The sequence below is a fragment of the Penicillium lagena genome, assembly GCF_028827675.1.
Source record: "Penicillium lagena strain IBT 129212 chromosome Unknown utg000008l_segment0_segment0, whole genome shotgun sequence".
NCBI lineage: Eukaryota > Fungi > Ascomycota > Eurotiomycetes > Eurotiales > Aspergillaceae > Penicillium > Penicillium lagena.
In genome coordinates this window covers 2,975,515-2,992,702 of record NW_026623229.1, presented here as the reverse complement: position 1 = coordinate 2,992,702, position 17,188 = coordinate 2,975,515, and the positions used below count along the sequence as shown (strand labels likewise).

The following is a 17,188-nucleotide window of genomic DNA, read 5'->3' as shown; positions in this document are numbered from 1 at the left end:
CTATACAAATCCCTATCATTAATAACACTAATACTAAGTCGCTTTCGAAATAACGAATACCATTAATAATAAAATTCATCTCCCCTCTCTCCTCCATAAATCCAAATAAAAATCTTAATCTATGAATACCATCATGAATCTTCCTATCAGATTATTAAATCGAACTCATCATCTAATCAATAACATCAAATTTTCAGATACTAACTCCCTATCGAACCAAAATCCTTCTACTCTCCCCCTTCTACTCTCCCCCTTCTACTCTCCCCCTTCTACTCTCCCTATATATCAAATTCTTATCCCTAGTCATCTATGACCCTAACCATTATATTCCCTATAATTCCCCCTTCAAACAAAATCATTATACTCTCTATAAACCTCCTCCTCAATCATAAAACACTAATCCAATTATATCCTTAATAAATCCCCTTCAAAATCATCCATCACCCTAACCATCATATTTCTACTAAATCTAACTTACGATCTAAATAATGATATCCATGAATTCCCTTCGAAATCATCTATCTCCCTAACTATTACATTTCTACTGAATCTTCCTATCAATCTAAATAGTTATACTCTATATAATCCTCTCCCTATCATCTATCTCCCTAACCATTATATTTGTACTGAATCTTACTGACTATCTAAACTATAATACTCTCTATAATCCCCTCTATTATCTATCTCCCTTATATGATATTTCTACTGAATCTTACATACTATGTGAACTATAATACTCTCTATAATCCCTATCATCTATCTCCCTAACCATTCTATTTTGAATTAATCTTTCTATCTATCTCAACTATGATACTCTCTATAATCCCCTCCTGATCATCTATCTCCCTAACTATTATATTGCTGCTTAATCTTACTTACTATTAAGATGATGATACTCTCTATAATCCCTTTCCTATTATCTATCTCCCTAACCATTGTATTTCTACTTGATCTTCCTATCTATTGAAATGTTATACTCTATATAATCCTCCCCTATCATCTATCTCCCTAACCATTCTATCTCTGCTTGATCTTCCTATCTATCGAAATGTTATATTCTATATAATCCTCTCCCATCATCTATCTCCCTAACCATTGTATCTCTGCTTGATCTTCCTATCTATCGAAATGTTATACTCTATATAATCCTCTCCCCATCATCTATCTCCCTAACCATTGTATTTCTACTTGATCTTCCTATCTATCGAAATGTCTAACTCTATATAATCCCCTCTATCATCTATCACCCTAACCATTCTATTTCTGATTAATCTTGCTTTCAATCTAAATGATGATACTCCATATAATCCCCTCTCTATCATCTATCTCCCTAACCATTATGATCCCTATCAATCACTGAGTAATCAAAATGGGAATATGGATCTATATATTTGGATTCATAATGATATATCTTACTCTCGACTTATGAATTATGGCTCTAATAATTATGATACTGACTCCTACTATGGCATACTACTAAACAATTGCCTAACCCTGAATGGAATTGATACAACTATAACACCCGAATCTGGTTGTCTTACTTGGTGTCCAACCGGGTGTGTAATATGGCCTGGTATTTAAACTGGCCTGCTGGACCTCCAAAATAAAAATCGGCTACCGAATCTGCCTCCAAACTGGCTTGGAAATTCGGATCGTGGATATATATCTCTCGACTAAACCCTCCCTCCTACATCCCAACCTCATGATATATCCGCCGCAACCATATGAATGCACGAACTAACTCCGTATGCTTCTCCCACCCCTGGGTACTGCGTTGCCCTAAAAACGCTGTCACCTGCGGCTCATCCTGTGCACTCACCCCCTGCTCAGCTAATCGCTGCTCCCATAATCGCTGGACCTGCTCCTGCTTGGGGCCTCCAAACAACATCATCCCAACCATCGCGTATAATAATCCGCGGTGCGCGCATTCCCCACTGGACCACCCGGAGCATAATGTCTGTGGCATCCCACATTGGAAACAACTGGTATATCGTGCGTACTGGACCCGCCGCCGGACTCGAATCATCCAATCCCGCGCCTGCTGGCTACTGGGCTGGGGACAATGGTATAATTCGTGCTCAGCATTCCGGCCTTCCTGCGTACAAATCCAACAACGATCCTGCCATTCCCGCGCCTGCTGCATTAAAAACTCTTCGTCTGTCAGTTCCTGCTGCCGCGCCTGCTGATGCTGCTCGGACATGCGTGCGCGATCAATTTCCTGCTGCTGGAACTGTTGCCGGACCCCAAATGGAATACCTCTGTGGTCATTGGATTCTGCGCTGGCTGCCATGGTCTGCCTGTGATGACTGGATGCTGTGCTGGCTGCCATGGTCTGCCTGTGATGACTGGATGCTGTGCTGGCTGCTATGGTCTGCCTGTGATGACTGGATGCTGTGCCGGCCGCCATGGTCTGTATGTGATCATGAATGGGGCTCTCCCATGGTGCCTGTGACTGTAAGCTCTCGGAATCAACACTGCTGGCCCTCTCGCTGGCTTCTGGGCTGGCTTCTGGGCTGGCTTCTGGGCTGGCTTCTGGGCTGGCTTCTGGGCTGGCTTCTGGGCTGGCTTCTGGGCTGGCTTCTGGGCTGGCTTCTGGGCTGGTTCTCGGACTGGCAGCTTCGCTGGATTCCTGCTCTTCCATCACCTGCCAATCGGGGTCGCACCCATCACATCGTGCCTCACTGGTGACCGAACTATAATCGTGATCCCCACAATGGGATCGCTGGTATCCATCTACCACGCCATCCAAATACCCGTCCAAAACGACCCGCCGGCATGGACTGGCTGACATGTATGCATCCACCCGCTGCTGCTCTGCGGACGGCGTGTCCTGCATCCACGGCGGGGGGTATCAACCCCGTCGGGCTGGATGATGATCGCTTCGCTCGCCTGACCGTCCCGACCCGCGCGCCCGCTCTCCTGCGCGTAATCCAGCAACGTTCGTGGTCGCCCCAAATGGATGATGCTGCGGATGTCGGGGATGTCGACTCCCATCCCCAATGCACTCGTCGCCACGACCACTCCGTGGGGCATACTGCGAAACCGCTCCAACACGCCCGCCTTATCCACCTGGTCATGGTAATACGCCTCGCACCCAAGTATCTCCGCCACCGTTGTGACATGTTCGACGATATGCGCGTACACAATGGTGCGCCCGCCCCGCGATCGTCGGATGCGGTCCCGGATGAATGCTGCGATATGATCCATCTGGATCCAACGATATGGCCCCTTATACTCCCGCTCGATCATCGGACGCCACAAACGATATGCTACGTTGGTCCGGCTGGTTCGACCACGGAATAAGCTGACCTGCTCCTGGGACCATCGCATGCGTTGCCATAATCGGTCCTCTAAGCTGGGGGGCAATGTCGCTGTCAACAAAACCACCTGCGTCCGCGCGATCATCAATCGTCCGAGCTGCTGCATCATGGGCCGGAAATCGCGCTGCTGATTCAATACGATGTGGCATTCATCAATCACAATGCGGTCTAACCGTTTCATGACCTGGGACGAACATCAGCATGGATCCCACGCTCCGTCGATGCCAACCTCAAGCCCGATGCGCGGGCCCGACCTTATAACCTGGGTTTTAAGCGGACCTCTGCTGACCTCTTAAAACCCAGCTTATAAGCTGCGGGCGCGGGGGGCATCTCAGTTGGTGACGGTGGGACATGGGGACATCAACCCTAATCCCTGGGCCCCCGTTTTAAAACCGGGGTTCGAACGCATCCTTACAACCCCGGTTCTAAACTGGGGGCGCCGGCTGGGGTCTCGGATCGCGGGGGGACATACCTGCTGTCGGTTCAAAAACGTGATGAAATCCTCACTCAACGCGGATTCGGGCGTGACGAGTACAATGGCCGCCTCGTCGGGCGGCCGCCGGCTCTCCCATTCCACGCACGAGATGCCGGCCACCGCGCATCGCTGCTGCAAGTCCTGGCGTAAAGCAATCAATGGGACGACGACCACCGTCAGCCCGCCGCTGACCCATGCCGGTAACATGAACAACATGCTCTTGCCCCCGCCCGTCGGCATCACCACGACCACGGGGCTCACCCCATGCTGGATCGCCTGCATCGCGGGCCCCTGGACGCCGCGGAACTGGCTCTGGTCGTCGTTGGTCATCCGCTGCAATGCCTCCGTCATATTGGCCTCGTGGAGCTGCCATCGGCGCTGACGTCGATGGTCGTCCGCCTCGGCCTCCCATGGGCCCTGCTTGCGCTTGCCAAGCACCCTGGCCAAGCCGTCCTCGGCGCTCTCGAACCCTAAAAACCGATGCCAATCCGTGCTGGATAATCGGAACATCTCCCGTCGGTGCGCCGTCGTCCCAGCCTGCTCGGTGATCTCGCGGCCATAAATCATGCCCGCCACATGGGATGAATGCGCGGCTTGTAAATCCGCGATGTGATCCTCGGGTTCATCGTCGTCATGCGCTGGCACCTTGGTCCCGTCGTCCTGGACATTCTGGGGGAAAACGCTGGATACCCGTAAATACCGCCGGCTGATCCCAATGGCGATATTCCGGTACGCGGGCAAAGTCAATGCGTACCTATTCAGTAGTTAGCCATCAAGCTGGGCCATCAAGCTGGGCCGTCAAGCCATCAACAACTCATATAGCTTACCCATTCAGCCCAATCGTCGTCTCGCGCTTCAACGCCTCCCGTAATCGCTCCGACGTCCACTCACGCCCACTCGTTGGGTCGGGCGCCCAGATGTATGCGGCACGGGACTGCAGACCCTGAATCGTCTCGCGAGCCGTACCACGAGCCTCGTGCTGGTACGCCTGTAATCGTTCCACAAATGGTAACACTAACCATAAATACCATACCACCAGCTCCCCGACCGCGCGCGGCAAGTACCGATGGATGATCTTCGCGTCGTTGCTCGCATAAAACCCCTTGTGGTACTTCGTCGCGAATACGACCAGTCCATCCTCGATGAATACGTTGCGATGGGCCCCTTCCGTGTTGCGATGGCGGACACTCAATAGCTCGGGTGCACGGCCGGGCTGGCCCGCGGTGATGTGACAAACGATGGCGAGCTTCTCACGGAACTGGACCACGCTCTGCATGTACTGTTCGATGGCACGCATCCGGAATCGACGCTCGGGCCCGTCGACAAATCGCTGTTGTAATCGGGGCTCGCGCTGGATCCGGCGGGCGAGCCATTGGGCCCCGTCGATGGGCCACGGGGTGCGACTGTCGTTTAAAAAGCACCACCCAGGCTTGGCCTGCGTGGGGTCGTCCATGAGCTGCGCCCATGGGATGGCGGGTGCGCTCGCGGCGTCGCCAATCAATAGCTCGTGGTGTAGTAGCTGGCGTACGGAGCCGACCAACCCGTGAGTAAACCCCCGGAAATCACCCATGGTGAAGTGGATTTCCTTGTATAGCAACTCGTCCTGGCCGGACCAGCTCACGTGGCCGGTGGCCGTACTGCTATAATGGATGCGTAAGCCGTACGTGCGCAAATCGAGCATCCACTGCATCGGACTATGCGTCCCGCGCACCATGAATGTGTCCGTCAACAATCGCAACCACTCGCGAAACGGACGCGGTTTCCGTCGCTGCTGCTGACTGAATTGCATGGGCTCGGGCTGGCGATGTGTGGGTTCGAACGCGGGGCTGCTCGATGGTTCTCGTGGGCTCCGATCGCTGTCATACCCTTCGTCGTGCTGGCCGGAATATATATATTCGGGATCGTCCATCGGGCTTTCGATCGACCACGTACCTAACATCGGTCAATCAATCAAGCATCGAGCCATCGAGCCAACCTATGCACGAAGTCATCCATCGCGATTCTTACTTACCTACTTCATGACGGTCACGCATGTATTGTAAAATCTGCTTGGCATTCGGATCCAAACGCAACGCCTTGTGTAATACCATGAATCGACTGATCTTGATTGTTTTGGACAAAATTGGGGGATAACTGTCCGCGTCGCGCCATCGATCACGGCCCTGGCCAAGCACGGCTAATGCGCATATCAAGGCACATTCGTACTCTTCCGCGCTAGCCCGCTGGTTCAATAGTTCAATGCAAAAGTCCATACATGCGGTCTGGATCGGAGTCATCTGGTATGGATCGTCGCCACCGTCTCCCTGGCTCTGGGTCTGGCTCGGATGGTCGAATGGGTCGGGGCTCCCACGCGTGTCCTGCGCATGCCGCCATAATGCCTGCCATGCCCGTCGCTGGCGGGGGGTGAATCGGTACGGCGGGCTCGGCCAATCGTGCTCAACCTGGGTGCGAGCGAAAAACATCAAGATCTGCTGCCACGGCTCGACATGCCGCTGGATCTGCTCCTCATCCATATATGCCTGTAATGGTTCGTGCGGGCTCTGGTCTTTCTCCGTACGAGCAGCCTCGACACGAATCAGATGGCCCGTCTGCTTGGTGATGCGCTGGCTGATCCGCGCGACCCCGTCTATGGCGTCCCAGATGGCCCGCATCGCCCCTTCTGGGCCCTGGGCGTCCTCTGGGGGGGTCTTGATGGACTGTAGTATATCGCGGGGGGGATGCCTACGAGCCGTTAGTTAGTCAAATTGGGGATTAATCGATCGACTATCAAAGCTGGGGCGTGGGCCCCATCTTAGAACCCAGGTTTTAAGCTCATTCCTTAAAACCCCAGTTCTAAGATGGTCTCTCTCTCCACTAGCCTACCCAACGACGCACGAATCAATACACACCTTGTAAATACACGGCCCACTGCGTCCGTCGGAGCCACGGGTTCGCCTCATCGAGCGGGCCGGCCTGGATCGTACGGTCGTCCGGGGCCTGCGAGTCAACGTACGTCTGTTCGAGCTGCTGGATGAGTTCATTGACCACATTAGCCTGGGGTGGCGGGCGTGCGGGTTCATAGTTGGGTCCGGGTTGTCGGACGTGAATGTAATGCGATCCAAGCCTCCGGTAAAAAACCCGCTGGCACACGACGCGTCGCATCGCCTGATCCCGGGCGTCTTGGCCAGCTGGGACTTCAGATGGCCGGGGCTTCCGACTATGGTCATATGGCGAAAACCCATGCTGGGTCCGCCAGTGCTTCCGGATGCTCTCCATTGTACGGCAAACGTACCCGCAAAACGTACATAAGATCCCATCATTGTAGATAGTCAGCCCGGGAATTAGCTTCCCAACGGACTGTGGTAAGTTGGTGGGTTCATCGCGGACGTTGGGCCATGTATTCACGATCTGTGTAAGTACCTCTTCTGCGACGCTGTGGGGGATAACATGCGCGCCCTTGGGCTTCGTTAAATGGCGAATAATCTCTCTGGGTCTAACGGCGTACTCGCATCGCCGGCAAATGGCGACTCCAAGCTCGTTGTTGGGCTGGAAAAACGTGTTGGCATTGATGGACTCTGCCATGGTATGTTGGATGCGAGATGCGTATATATATCTCAAGTGTGTGTGATGGACGTATATCTTCTAGTGGATGCTATCAATGACGGGTGTTGAATTCAAATCGGATGGCGCTTAAAATCAGCTGGGATATATGGGAGACCCCCTGAATGCGACCCCTGAATTTTCAGCTCAAACTCTGGACTGGGATGTTGGGGATCGCTGGTTGGTGGTTGACCTCTCATGGTCGATGAAGCGTTCTGCTAGCCGCCGGTCGCCCCCCATCAAAATATTTACCTGATTTCGAATCCCTGCAACCACCCTTTCATGGGGCGATTGGGGCCTGAAATTTGGGAATAAAATGTGGGAACCAATGAACTCAAACATCACCAATTGTGAGCGTTGGGCGCCGACAAAAGCTCTACTGGGACGTTGATTTAATGTCTACTGGGGCGTTGGTCGGCCGTCCCATAGTTAAGGAAACCCTAAGCTTACGTAATCCTACTGGACCCATAAACGTCCCAGTAACCCCCATGGGGTAGGGCTGGGAAGGCATTCGGGCGACTCGGCGAAAGCATTAGGTATCGGCCCCTTAGCGCCAAAATCGATCCCATAGTTAAGGCCTTAGCCCAATATGGGATGGTGCCCGTACCTTATACCCCCGTTGGCTAGGGTGTCCGAATATAAGTCCGATATCCAAATCTAGGCTCTGTAGCTGCTATAGTGGTCGAGTTATGAAGGAAAACGTCAAAAGCGTGATGTACTTATAGAGTCGTTTTGATATTGCGCTAACGCAACCTTATACGCGTAAGTGCGGGAACTAAGCCGAATTAGGTTAGTATATGTAGTCCGTAAGGACGGCGTACCACCCTACTAATTTCTTGATCCAACCACTTTAAGATACTACCTTATTCTAAATCTAGCCATTCGCATAATAAGACAATTGAATCATTTTATAATCGCCCAAACTATAATATATAAACTAGATCTTAGTACGTGGCGAGTGAGTGTGTGTTCGATATGTGTTGTTATGCTAGATATATATGCTGGCTCGTTATATATTACATATATTTGTAGACTCAAGACGATTCGATCGTGCTATTATTGCCATACTACACTACACTATGCTATACAAAGTAGATCTCAGTTCTAGACTTTATCACAAGCGTATGTTGAATATCTATAGACGTTTGAAATTGGTATTACATCAGATCCTGGCCTACCGTTCATCACCACTTAGCTCGAACGTGATCCACTCCCGTCTACGTTTTCGCTGTAGGGCCTCTCCCCCTACGTCGAGTTCGCTATAACTGCGTTTGCGACTAAGTGGCCTTGCAAAGCCAAGAAACGTATGCCACTCACGGCTAATCCCACGGAACCGGACCCGTCGGCCCTCGATCACTCCAGGCGCTTCCTGCAACCCCCGCGCGTATACTGTAGCCGCCATCTACGACCCGTGCCCAGCCTGCTGGTCGACTACTTGATCCTCCACTCCGTAATCGCGCTTAAATCCACCGCACTTAAGATGCATACGAGAGATCCCAATCGCGACGTGCCGCCAAGACAGTACGTTAATCCGGGTCTGGAGCTGCGCTGCTGCTTCTTGCTTGAGGATGATCCCAAGGCGGGCGGGATCCCAGTGCCCCTTGTCGTACGGCCATAGGAAAGGGGACTGGTTCATTCGATCTTTCCCCTGTGAAAGCATAGTCACCGCCTCTGTGAATGGGAGGATCAGCCACAGATAGTACACGAGAAGTTCACTAACGGCCTGGGGGAGATAGCGATGGATGAGCTTCGTCGTGTTTGTGACGCGCTGTGATTTAGAATAGGCCGTGACCGTACTCACTAGGCCATGCTCAATAAAGATGTTTCGGTGTCGCCCTTCTGGTGTGTTCCGGTGCCGAAGAGCTAGCAACTCCGTCCCTCGTGGTGGCTGTCCTCCGGTCATAAATACGAGTAAGAGGAGCCGCTGTAGGAATCGATCGACAAGCTTGAGATATTCCTTCACGGCATGTGGGCGCCAGATCACGCTCGAGTCCGACCGCTGTACCTCGGTGAACTCCTTGCGGAGCGACTCGCTCATAAGAACGCGTTGTAGGAGCCACTGCTGGCCCGTGGTTGGCAGGATGGCCTGATTGCGTGGGTCCTGGAGGAAATTCCACCCCCGCTTATTATTCACCGGATCGTCGGCGAGCCGATGTAGCGGGAGCTCCGGTACTACCCCCTCTCGCTCGTCGTCCTCGCTAAGGAGGAAGAGTCGTTCGAGGTCGTACTGTGCGAGCTCGACCTCTACGCGGACGAATCGTCGAAGGCCATCCATAGTTAGGTGGAGCTCCCGATAGCTTAAGGCGTCGTGGTCGTCGTTCCAGTTGATATACCCTATACTAGTCGTCGTGTTCTGGATCTTCTTGCCGTAGGCCCGGAGCCGGGTGATCCACCCAAAGGGGGCGTGAACCCCGAACATAAGGAAGCGCTCCCGCATGCGGTCGAGTGCGTCGCCCGGATGCTCAACCTCGCCGTCGTCCGCGAGCTGTACAGCCCGCTGGGCTACAAGCATCTGCGATATCTTAACTAAGCCAGACAGGTGCCCGGTGTAGCTCGATGGGTCGCGGTACGTCTGGTTCGGTACATCGACCCCGATCGTTGCCATAAACCCGATTAGGGGGCTTTCGAAGAGATCGCCCCGGAGCTCGTGGTCGAGGAGCGCGATCGAGAGATCGAGGCATGCACGGTCGAGCTGGGCCATGGCTCGCTGGGCGGGGGAGCTCTTACGGGTGCCCTTGGGCCCACTTGACGGGCCGAGTTCCTGGGCTGGGGACTCTACTGCGTCTAGGGACTCTAGGCCGTTCTCGATCTCTAGGCCTAAGAGCTGCTGGGCAAACTGGTCGATCCGGTCGACAGCTTCGAGCTGCCGCGTAGTAGGCTGGTGCTTTAGATCGATAGCCTGGTTAGGCCGGCTAGTCCGAATGACGAAGCTAATTAGCCGTACCCAGATCTGCTGATACCGGCGGTACGTCTTAGGACGGAGGCGGATGTGGATGGGGCGGTCCCAGACGCCCTGTCGCTGGAGGAAGCTATTGATCTTTACCTGGTCGAATTCGTTGATGCGGTAGCTAGTAATAGAGTCGAACGCCGCCTGGACTAGCCGTTGGACGCTCTGCTCAACGGCCTGGAGGATCGGCTCCGCCGTAGGATCGGGTAGGGCGGCGAGCATAGCCAGATCGCGGAAGGCGTGCCCACGAACGTACTCCGGCCACCGCGTGAGCTCGAGCCACGGCGAGTACTCGGTCGGGTCGCTATGCGTAGGCGCGACCTCCTCGTCGGCCCGCGTGAGCCTATCGGAGCGCTGGAGCGCGTCCGCCACCTGCGTCTGTACGAACTCCGCCTCGCTCATCTCGAGGACGTGCCGAGCCCGCTGGACCTGCACAGTAGGCGTCACAATGAAATAGCTACTCCCCCGGCCCGTTGGGAAGAATCGTTGGCAGCTGACGGGACGTAGGGCTGGCTGCTGCGACGGTTTCGAGGGGTCAGGGCGCCCTAGACGACAGCGGATGCCATGGTCTCGATATCGATGTTGTCGCATCGATTGTGGGGTCCGTACCGCGTACGAATCGCATCCGTCCTCTAGGCAGCCCCAGCCCATGTAGACAGGGAGCTCTGGGAGAGGGAGGGAGTCCGGCGGCGGGGGGCGGAATGGTTCGACGTGAGGGTCCCACGGGTCGACGGACCAGGCCTCTTGGGCGGCCGCGGCTCGTTGCTTGCCCGTTCTCGCAGTTATGTGGTCGCGATGGTTCTTCGAGCCGAGGTGGCCTGAGATCCCTCGCGGCGGAACGCCATGCTCGCAGGTCTTACAAACCCAGATGCGGTAGGTCTGATTCCAGGCGAATAGGTCCATAGTTGTGAACCAGTGGCGTAGGGAGGGAGCGGCCAAAAGGGGGGGGGGGGGGGGGGGTCAGAATGGAGGGGGAAAGAAAAAAAAAGGACGATGAGTAGATGGTAGAGGAACCAGAGGAGAGAAGAAGAGAGGAGAACGGAACTAGCAACTGCTCCAACTACGACACGCGTCTGTATATGCGGTAGCGGCGACAGATTGACGACGTTGTGTGTTGTGGTGGTGCGTGAGACGCGGCATCGTGGTCATCTCCTACGCTACGACGCGTCGAGAGCGCGTCAAGGTCACGATCGATCTAGGCACCGAGTGAGGGGAGGAAGAGGGAGTAAAAAGCAAGTAAAAGCCAAAGAAGCCAAAGGGAAAAGGGAAACATCGATAGTGGCATATAGTCCAGTGTAAGGGGTGGGTCGTTGGTTGGTCGGGTTCGGGGCACGGGACGCTAGGGGCCGGGGGGCACGCACCGGGGAGGGTTTGGACCAATGGGGACGGGGGGAATGTCACTGGGCCCCCCCCGACGACCGCAGTGACATTACCTCTAGGGTATAGGGTGTCCTAATTTGAGTCCTATGTCCAAATCTGGGCTCTATAGCTATTATGGTTGTTGAGTTATGAAGGAAAACGTGAATAGCGTGGAATATATTCAAGTCGGTTTGATATAACACTAATATAACCTTATCTCTAGGAATGCGGGAACTAATGCTAATCGGGTTAGTATATGTAGTCCGTGCGCAGACGGACTACCCTATGAAATTCTTGATATAAGTACTCTAACATAAAGAATACTAGAGACATTCACTACTATCTCTCACTCACTTCTCTCATTCACTTCTCTCATTCACTTCTCTCATTCACTTCTCTCATTCACTTCTCTCATTCACTTCTCTCATTCACTTCTCTTATTCACTTCTCTTATTCACTTTTCCTATTTACCCCCTTATTCATCTCTCTCATTGAACTCTTATTCAACTCTCCTTCAGCTCCTATATTCACTCTCCCACTATCTCATTATCTCACATCTCATTGTCTCACATCTCATTATCTCTCTTATTTACTCTCCTATTCATCTCTCCTATTCATCTCTCCTATTCACGACGGCCTAGCATTCACTCCCGCGTGGTCCTAGGCTTAAAAGCCTCTGTCCCGTCTGCTCCTTAGCCTCTTCCTTCCTCCTTCTATTCCCTGACCTCCCCTATTCTTTCACCTACTCCTTCTTCTCTCTCTCTCTTTCTCTCTCACATATCGCCGCTCCGAGTTCCCTTCTACTTTTGCGACTTTTCTATCCCCTCTAGACGAGACTATCGACTAACGATGTCGACCCCATCCGGCCCTGCACGGTGGTGCGCGGTGCTCGACGCCTCGAAGGGTCAATATGCTGCGGAGCAAGTGCCGGCATTACTACAGCCGGTCGCCCCTATTACGCTTCGCGCTCGCATCCAACGTTCGCCGAATGACACTACGACCCCAACGGACAACTCGTTCTGGGCCGAGGTGATCGGCCCCTGCCCTGCGGATGAGCTGATCTGGCAACTTTGCTATCAGCTAGGGGAGGACCCGACGGATCCTGCCTGGCGAGCGCATCTCTCGCAGGATTTCCCTAACGCAACGGAACGCTTCTTTACGGCCCTTGAGGCACGTCATACGCCAGCGATGCCCCCCGGGATCGTTCCCTAGTGCGCCTGCCGCCAGCGCCGGCAACCGCTATCCTCGTCCACCCAACTATCCACGGCGAGTATACGGATCCGACGTCGGTCGTAGGGACCCACGGGGGTCCTGGCCGCTAGCGCCCCGTCGTATTAACGAGACGGATGAGTGGCGACCTGCACTTAGTTTGCTATGGTTGGATGCCGCTAGGTTTCCGACCCAGCAGCTAGGCCATGGGGTCGAATGGCATATTATTCTATTGCCAAGACTAGTGGAACGGGTTTCGCAGCTAGAGGAACAGAATACTACTTAGTGGGTACGAGCCAGGGGGTCTACTAATGTATTTTGGGGGACGTGTGTGCGGTGGTCTACTCATGTATTACTAGCACGGTCAGGCATCCTTTGCTAGCGGAATCGGATATTTTCCTATGTAGCATATTCCCTAGTAGTTGATCTAAGCTCGCGCTCAATCTACCACCGACGCACCGAATGCTCTACCTTAGAACTAGGGTTAGAGCCCGCCTAGTTAAAACCTCAGTTCTAAACGGGGGAGCGCCTAGACGTGATACACATGACATAGTTCTTATAAATATATAATTTTACAAACGTCTTGTGCTAAGCCCTATTATTGTGACCACACTTGATAGAATCTTAATAGGGCCGCGCTCGACAGGACCGCGCTCAACGGGTCTACGCTTGACGAGATCGCGTTTGACATCACTGCGATTGAAGACTACGTTTGAAGACTGCGTTTGACAGGTGACATAGGACGTAGACTGTTGTAGATAAATAGAGACTCTTCCTCTGTCTCTTCTTCCTTTTCTCATCTCAGATCTCCTGTCGACTAAGTACTCAAATCGAATTCTTTATTGATTTTCTCTCTTGATCTGACATCTGGTCACACGCACTAGATGTTCACGATCGTACGACTTGAAGTACTTGTTTGTATATTTACTAGATAACGCCTAAGTATAAAGGACCGGCTTTGGTCTATAATAGACTACAACTAGAGGCTATTACTTGGGTAACTACTATCGGAACCCTAATCTGAGAACTAGGGGTACAAGAGTTGTGGGGAGCCTTCGAACCCCGGTTCTAAAACGGCGCGCTATGCGCTAAGCGCCCTCGTCGTCACTCATCTCGATCGTTATGTACTCCCGCGCGCGTTTCGGCGGTGAACCTTCGCGCACATCGCCTCCTCAGCTGAATCGCCGTTTCCTACCTATTGGCGCTTCGAAACTAAGGAACCGATGCTATTCCCGACCGATCCCCCGAAAACGCGTGCGCTAGGACTCGATCACACTAGGGGCCACTTGTGACTTTTGCTAACCTGTCACAGTACTCATGACTTAGGGGTACCCTAGACGGCCTCCAAGATCCGGAAGTTTTTCCTAGCAATACTATCAAGACGGACGTGCTTCCGCCACTCATGAGCAATACTATCGATCCTTAGGTCATCTGCGTCAAGGTCGGCTGGGGTCCGTTTCGTAGAAGTCGAGCCGTCAGTAAACCTGAGCAGGTGGTGCTAGCCACGGCTAACGACCCGATATTCCCATCGTCTTGCTTCTAAGTGGCCTGGCGCCTCATTCTGGGGCCGAGCATACATTATACTAGAGGTCTAGGTCGTGTGTGAAGCCTGGAGATCCGCTGGATGCACGGGGATTTCATATTCTCTCTGGAATCCGCGCATACGAAGGTGTCGTCGCGAAATCGCATTCGCGACATGGCGATAGTCTGCTAGAGTAATGTCGATATGAAGGCACTCCTGGAATCCCCGACGGAGTGCTTTGCTTAGTCGTACACTAGTGAAGCCGCTGGCCTCTGGCCAAAGGAAAGGGGACATTGGTGCTATGTCCTGAAATGCGAGAGTTCGGAGCTGCCGCTGGAAGGGATGAACCAGCCAGAGATAATAGATGAGGATCTCGCTAGCACGCTCTGGAAGATATCGGTGGATCAGAGAGGTAGAACCGATCATATGATATCCTTTATGATATGCAGTCACGAGTCCCACGAGCCCATTCTCTACAAAGACACCCCGGTAGTCTCCGTGGACAGTGTTGACATGTCGAAGGCTCAGGATCTCAGTGCCGCGGGCCGGATGGCCAGAGGTCAGGTGACAAACCAACAGCAGCCGTTCGAGAAACTGATCGAGCTGATTGAGATAGTCCTGGGCCTCCTGTCTTTTCTAGACGACTCGATCAGTCCCTTCGTTAGTCTCGATGAAGCGTTGTCGGAGCGGCGGGTGATAGATAATATGACCTAAGGCCCATTGCTCATATCCTGCAAGCTGCGTCTGGTTCCGTGGGTCTCGAAGGAGGTTCCACCCTCTGGCTCGATTGGCGTGGTCGTCATGGATATCAGATAGGTTGAGTTTAGGGATGATGGGCGGAGACGAGGACATCGTTTGTAGAAGAAGGTGGTTCAACTGCGATTGTAGTTTCTGAACCTGATCGTGAACAAAGCGTTGGAAATCCACCATGTGAAGGGACTGGCCCCGATAGGTAAGGGTGCTATTATCATCGGACCAGTCTACATGCCCCGGAAGGATCGGGGTCTGACGGACTTTGATCTTCTTACCATAGGTCCGTAGCCGGAGCGCCCAACCTACTAGGGTAGCGCATCCATAGATCAGGAATCGCTGCCGCATCTCATCTAAGATACTCGACGGTTCATCAACTGTCCCATCGTCCACGGCTAGAACGGCTCTCTGGATCACGAGCAGCTGTGCGACCTTGATGAATCCTGAAAGGATCGGGGTATACTAATGGGCATCTCGAAAGACTTCCTTCTTTTCTTCGATTCCAAGGATCGCAAAGAACCCTATGACCACACTCTCAAACGTGTCTCTCCGCAAGACATGGTCTAGAAGGGCGATACAGAAGAGAAGGCAGATGCGGTTTAGTGCCACTGAAGCGTCTCGGATAGCATCTTCTAGTAGTGGCCTGGGAATGTGGGTGATCCGAGTGGCGGCGGCGGCGGAAGTTGTAAGTCTATACAACTGTTGACTCACTTCTTCCATTTGCTGCAAAAGGTCCACCTGATCCTTAGTCAAGATGTGGGCCAGTCGGATTGACTGACTCGGTTGGGCGGTGCGATGCACAAAGCAGAGAAGCCGCTTCCAGATTCGTCGATATCGCTGGTTCGTATATAGTGTAAGATGATAGAAGACGGGCCGATGGCTAGGTCGGCGGTAGGCATCATCCACGAAGCTATTTATCCGGGCTTGGTCAAACATATTAATCCGGTGGTCGGCTATTGACTGGAGCGCCTGGTCTAGAACGGTGTCTAGGCTTCCCATCCACAGCTGCAATATAGGTTCCTGTATAGGATCAGGCATATATGCTAGAGCAGCGAGTTCCGTGAAGGTATAACCGTGGAGGTAGTCACGCCATCGAGTCTTTTCTAGCCAAGGACTGTATTCACTATAGTCACGATCCGTCGTGATGATTTGGTTATACTGTGTCTCCTTCTCCTCATACTGCCGGATCTGCTCATAAACTTGGGCGCAAATAAGATCGACCTGATTACTTGCGGGCTCAAGAGGCGGAGCCACCTGAAAGAATCGACTCTGGGGGCCAGAGACAAAGAAGCGCTGGCAATGAACCTTTTCCCAGAGAGTCTGGTCGATTGATCGACCCGGTTTTAGGCTGTCCGCTGTTTTCCGTGGTCGACCTAGACGACGGGCTGGTATAGACTGATGGGTCCGTAGGTGTTTCCGCATCTTCTCCTCTGAGCGAGATACAAAGGGACAATGCTTGCAGCCTAGTCCATCTTCGACTGGTAGGCTAGGCAAGGCGGAGGACGTTGGGGGTGGGAGTGGTACTGGTTGCTGAAAAGGATCAGCTAAAGGAAACTCCCTTAGCTGTTCGTGTAGCCGAGACACCGCGGTAGGACTGTCGAAGCCCGGCCATTCCTTCCGGTGACCTTTGAGGTGGGTGTGAAGATGGGTGGGTGCCACAGCACGCCCGCAGGGCTTGCAAATCAGCACCTTATATTCTGGAAGGTAACAAAATCGCTCCATCCCTACTCCTATTATTGATCAGATGAGCCTTCAGGACGGAGAAGAATGATCGCTTTAGTAGACAGGCGGTCGACTAGCTGTCTAGTTGGCATGGGATAGAGTCTATAATAGAGAAGTGATGTAAGTGATAGAAAAGAAAAGGCGTCCTTACGATTTTGGTTATTTCAAATCCATATGGTGCATTTATTGGATGATCAACAATAAGAACGAACGCGTCGCGTCACGGTTCCGTCTAAGAGGCATACAGGTGGGGCGCGGAGGGATCTAGGACCAATGGGTGCATAGAGAAGTCCGGACCCTGGGCA

The 17,188-nt window shown here is 52.9% G+C and overlaps 7 protein-coding genes across 7 annotated transcripts; 2 read left to right on the top strand and 5 right to left on the bottom strand.

Moving 5' to 3' along the window:
• Window positions 1–1,953: 1,953 nt before the first annotated feature.
• N7510_011826 (uncharacterized protein) lies at window positions 1,954–2,688 on the top strand (the record flags this gene model as incomplete). The annotated part of the gene is made up of 1 exon (XM_056983750.1): window positions 1,954–2,688. The coding sequence occupies one exon, from the start codon at window positions 1,954–1,956 to the stop codon at window positions 2,686–2,688; it is 735 nt and encodes a 244-aa protein (XP_056829244.1).
• A 45-nt stretch (window positions 2,689–2,733) lies between these two features.
• N7510_011825 (uncharacterized protein) lies at window positions 2,734–3,501 on the bottom strand (the record flags this gene model as incomplete). The annotated part of the gene is made up of 1 exon (XM_056983749.1): window positions 2,734–3,501. One exon carries the CDS (start codon window positions 3,499–3,501, stop codon window positions 2,734–2,736), a length of 768 nt encoding a protein of 255 aa, XP_056829243.1.
• Window positions 3,502–3,651: 150 nt separating this feature from the next.
• Window positions 3,652–5,734, bottom strand: N7510_011824 (uncharacterized protein; the record flags this gene model as incomplete). The annotated part of the gene is made up of 2 exons (XM_056983748.1): window positions 3,652–4,549; window positions 4,623–5,734. The coding sequence occupies 2 exons, from the start codon at window positions 5,732–5,734 to the stop codon at window positions 3,652–3,654; spliced, it is 2,010 nt and encodes a 669-aa protein (XP_056829242.1).
• A 64-nt stretch (window positions 5,735–5,798) lies between these two features.
• On the bottom strand, window positions 5,799–7,356 carry N7510_011823 (uncharacterized protein; the record flags this gene model as incomplete). Its single annotated transcript, XM_056983747.1, has 2 exons — window positions 5,799–6,516; window positions 6,704–7,356. The coding sequence occupies 2 exons, from the start codon at window positions 7,354–7,356 to the stop codon at window positions 5,799–5,801; spliced, it is 1,371 nt and encodes a 456-aa protein (XP_056829241.1).
• Window positions 7,357–8,776: 1,420 nt separating this feature from the next.
• N7510_011822 (uncharacterized protein) lies at window positions 8,777–11,224 on the bottom strand (the record flags this gene model as incomplete). Its single annotated transcript, XM_056983746.1, has 1 exon — window positions 8,777–11,224. One exon carries the CDS (start codon window positions 11,222–11,224, stop codon window positions 8,777–8,779), a length of 2,448 nt encoding a protein of 815 aa, XP_056829240.1.
• A 1,305-nt stretch (window positions 11,225–12,529) lies between these two features.
• N7510_011821 (uncharacterized protein) lies at window positions 12,530–12,892 on the top strand (the record flags this gene model as incomplete). Its single annotated transcript, XM_056983745.1, has 1 exon — window positions 12,530–12,892. One exon carries the CDS (start codon window positions 12,530–12,532, stop codon window positions 12,890–12,892), a length of 363 nt encoding a protein of 120 aa, XP_056829239.1.
• Window positions 12,893–14,480: 1,588 nt separating this feature from the next.
• On the bottom strand, window positions 14,481–16,583 carry N7510_011820 (uncharacterized protein; the record flags this gene model as incomplete). Its single annotated transcript, XM_056983744.1, has 3 exons — window positions 14,481–15,005; window positions 15,054–15,569; window positions 15,645–16,583. The coding sequence occupies 3 exons, from the start codon at window positions 16,581–16,583 to the stop codon at window positions 14,481–14,483; spliced, it is 1,980 nt and encodes a 659-aa protein (XP_056829238.1).
• Window positions 16,584–17,188: the final 605 nt, after the last annotated feature.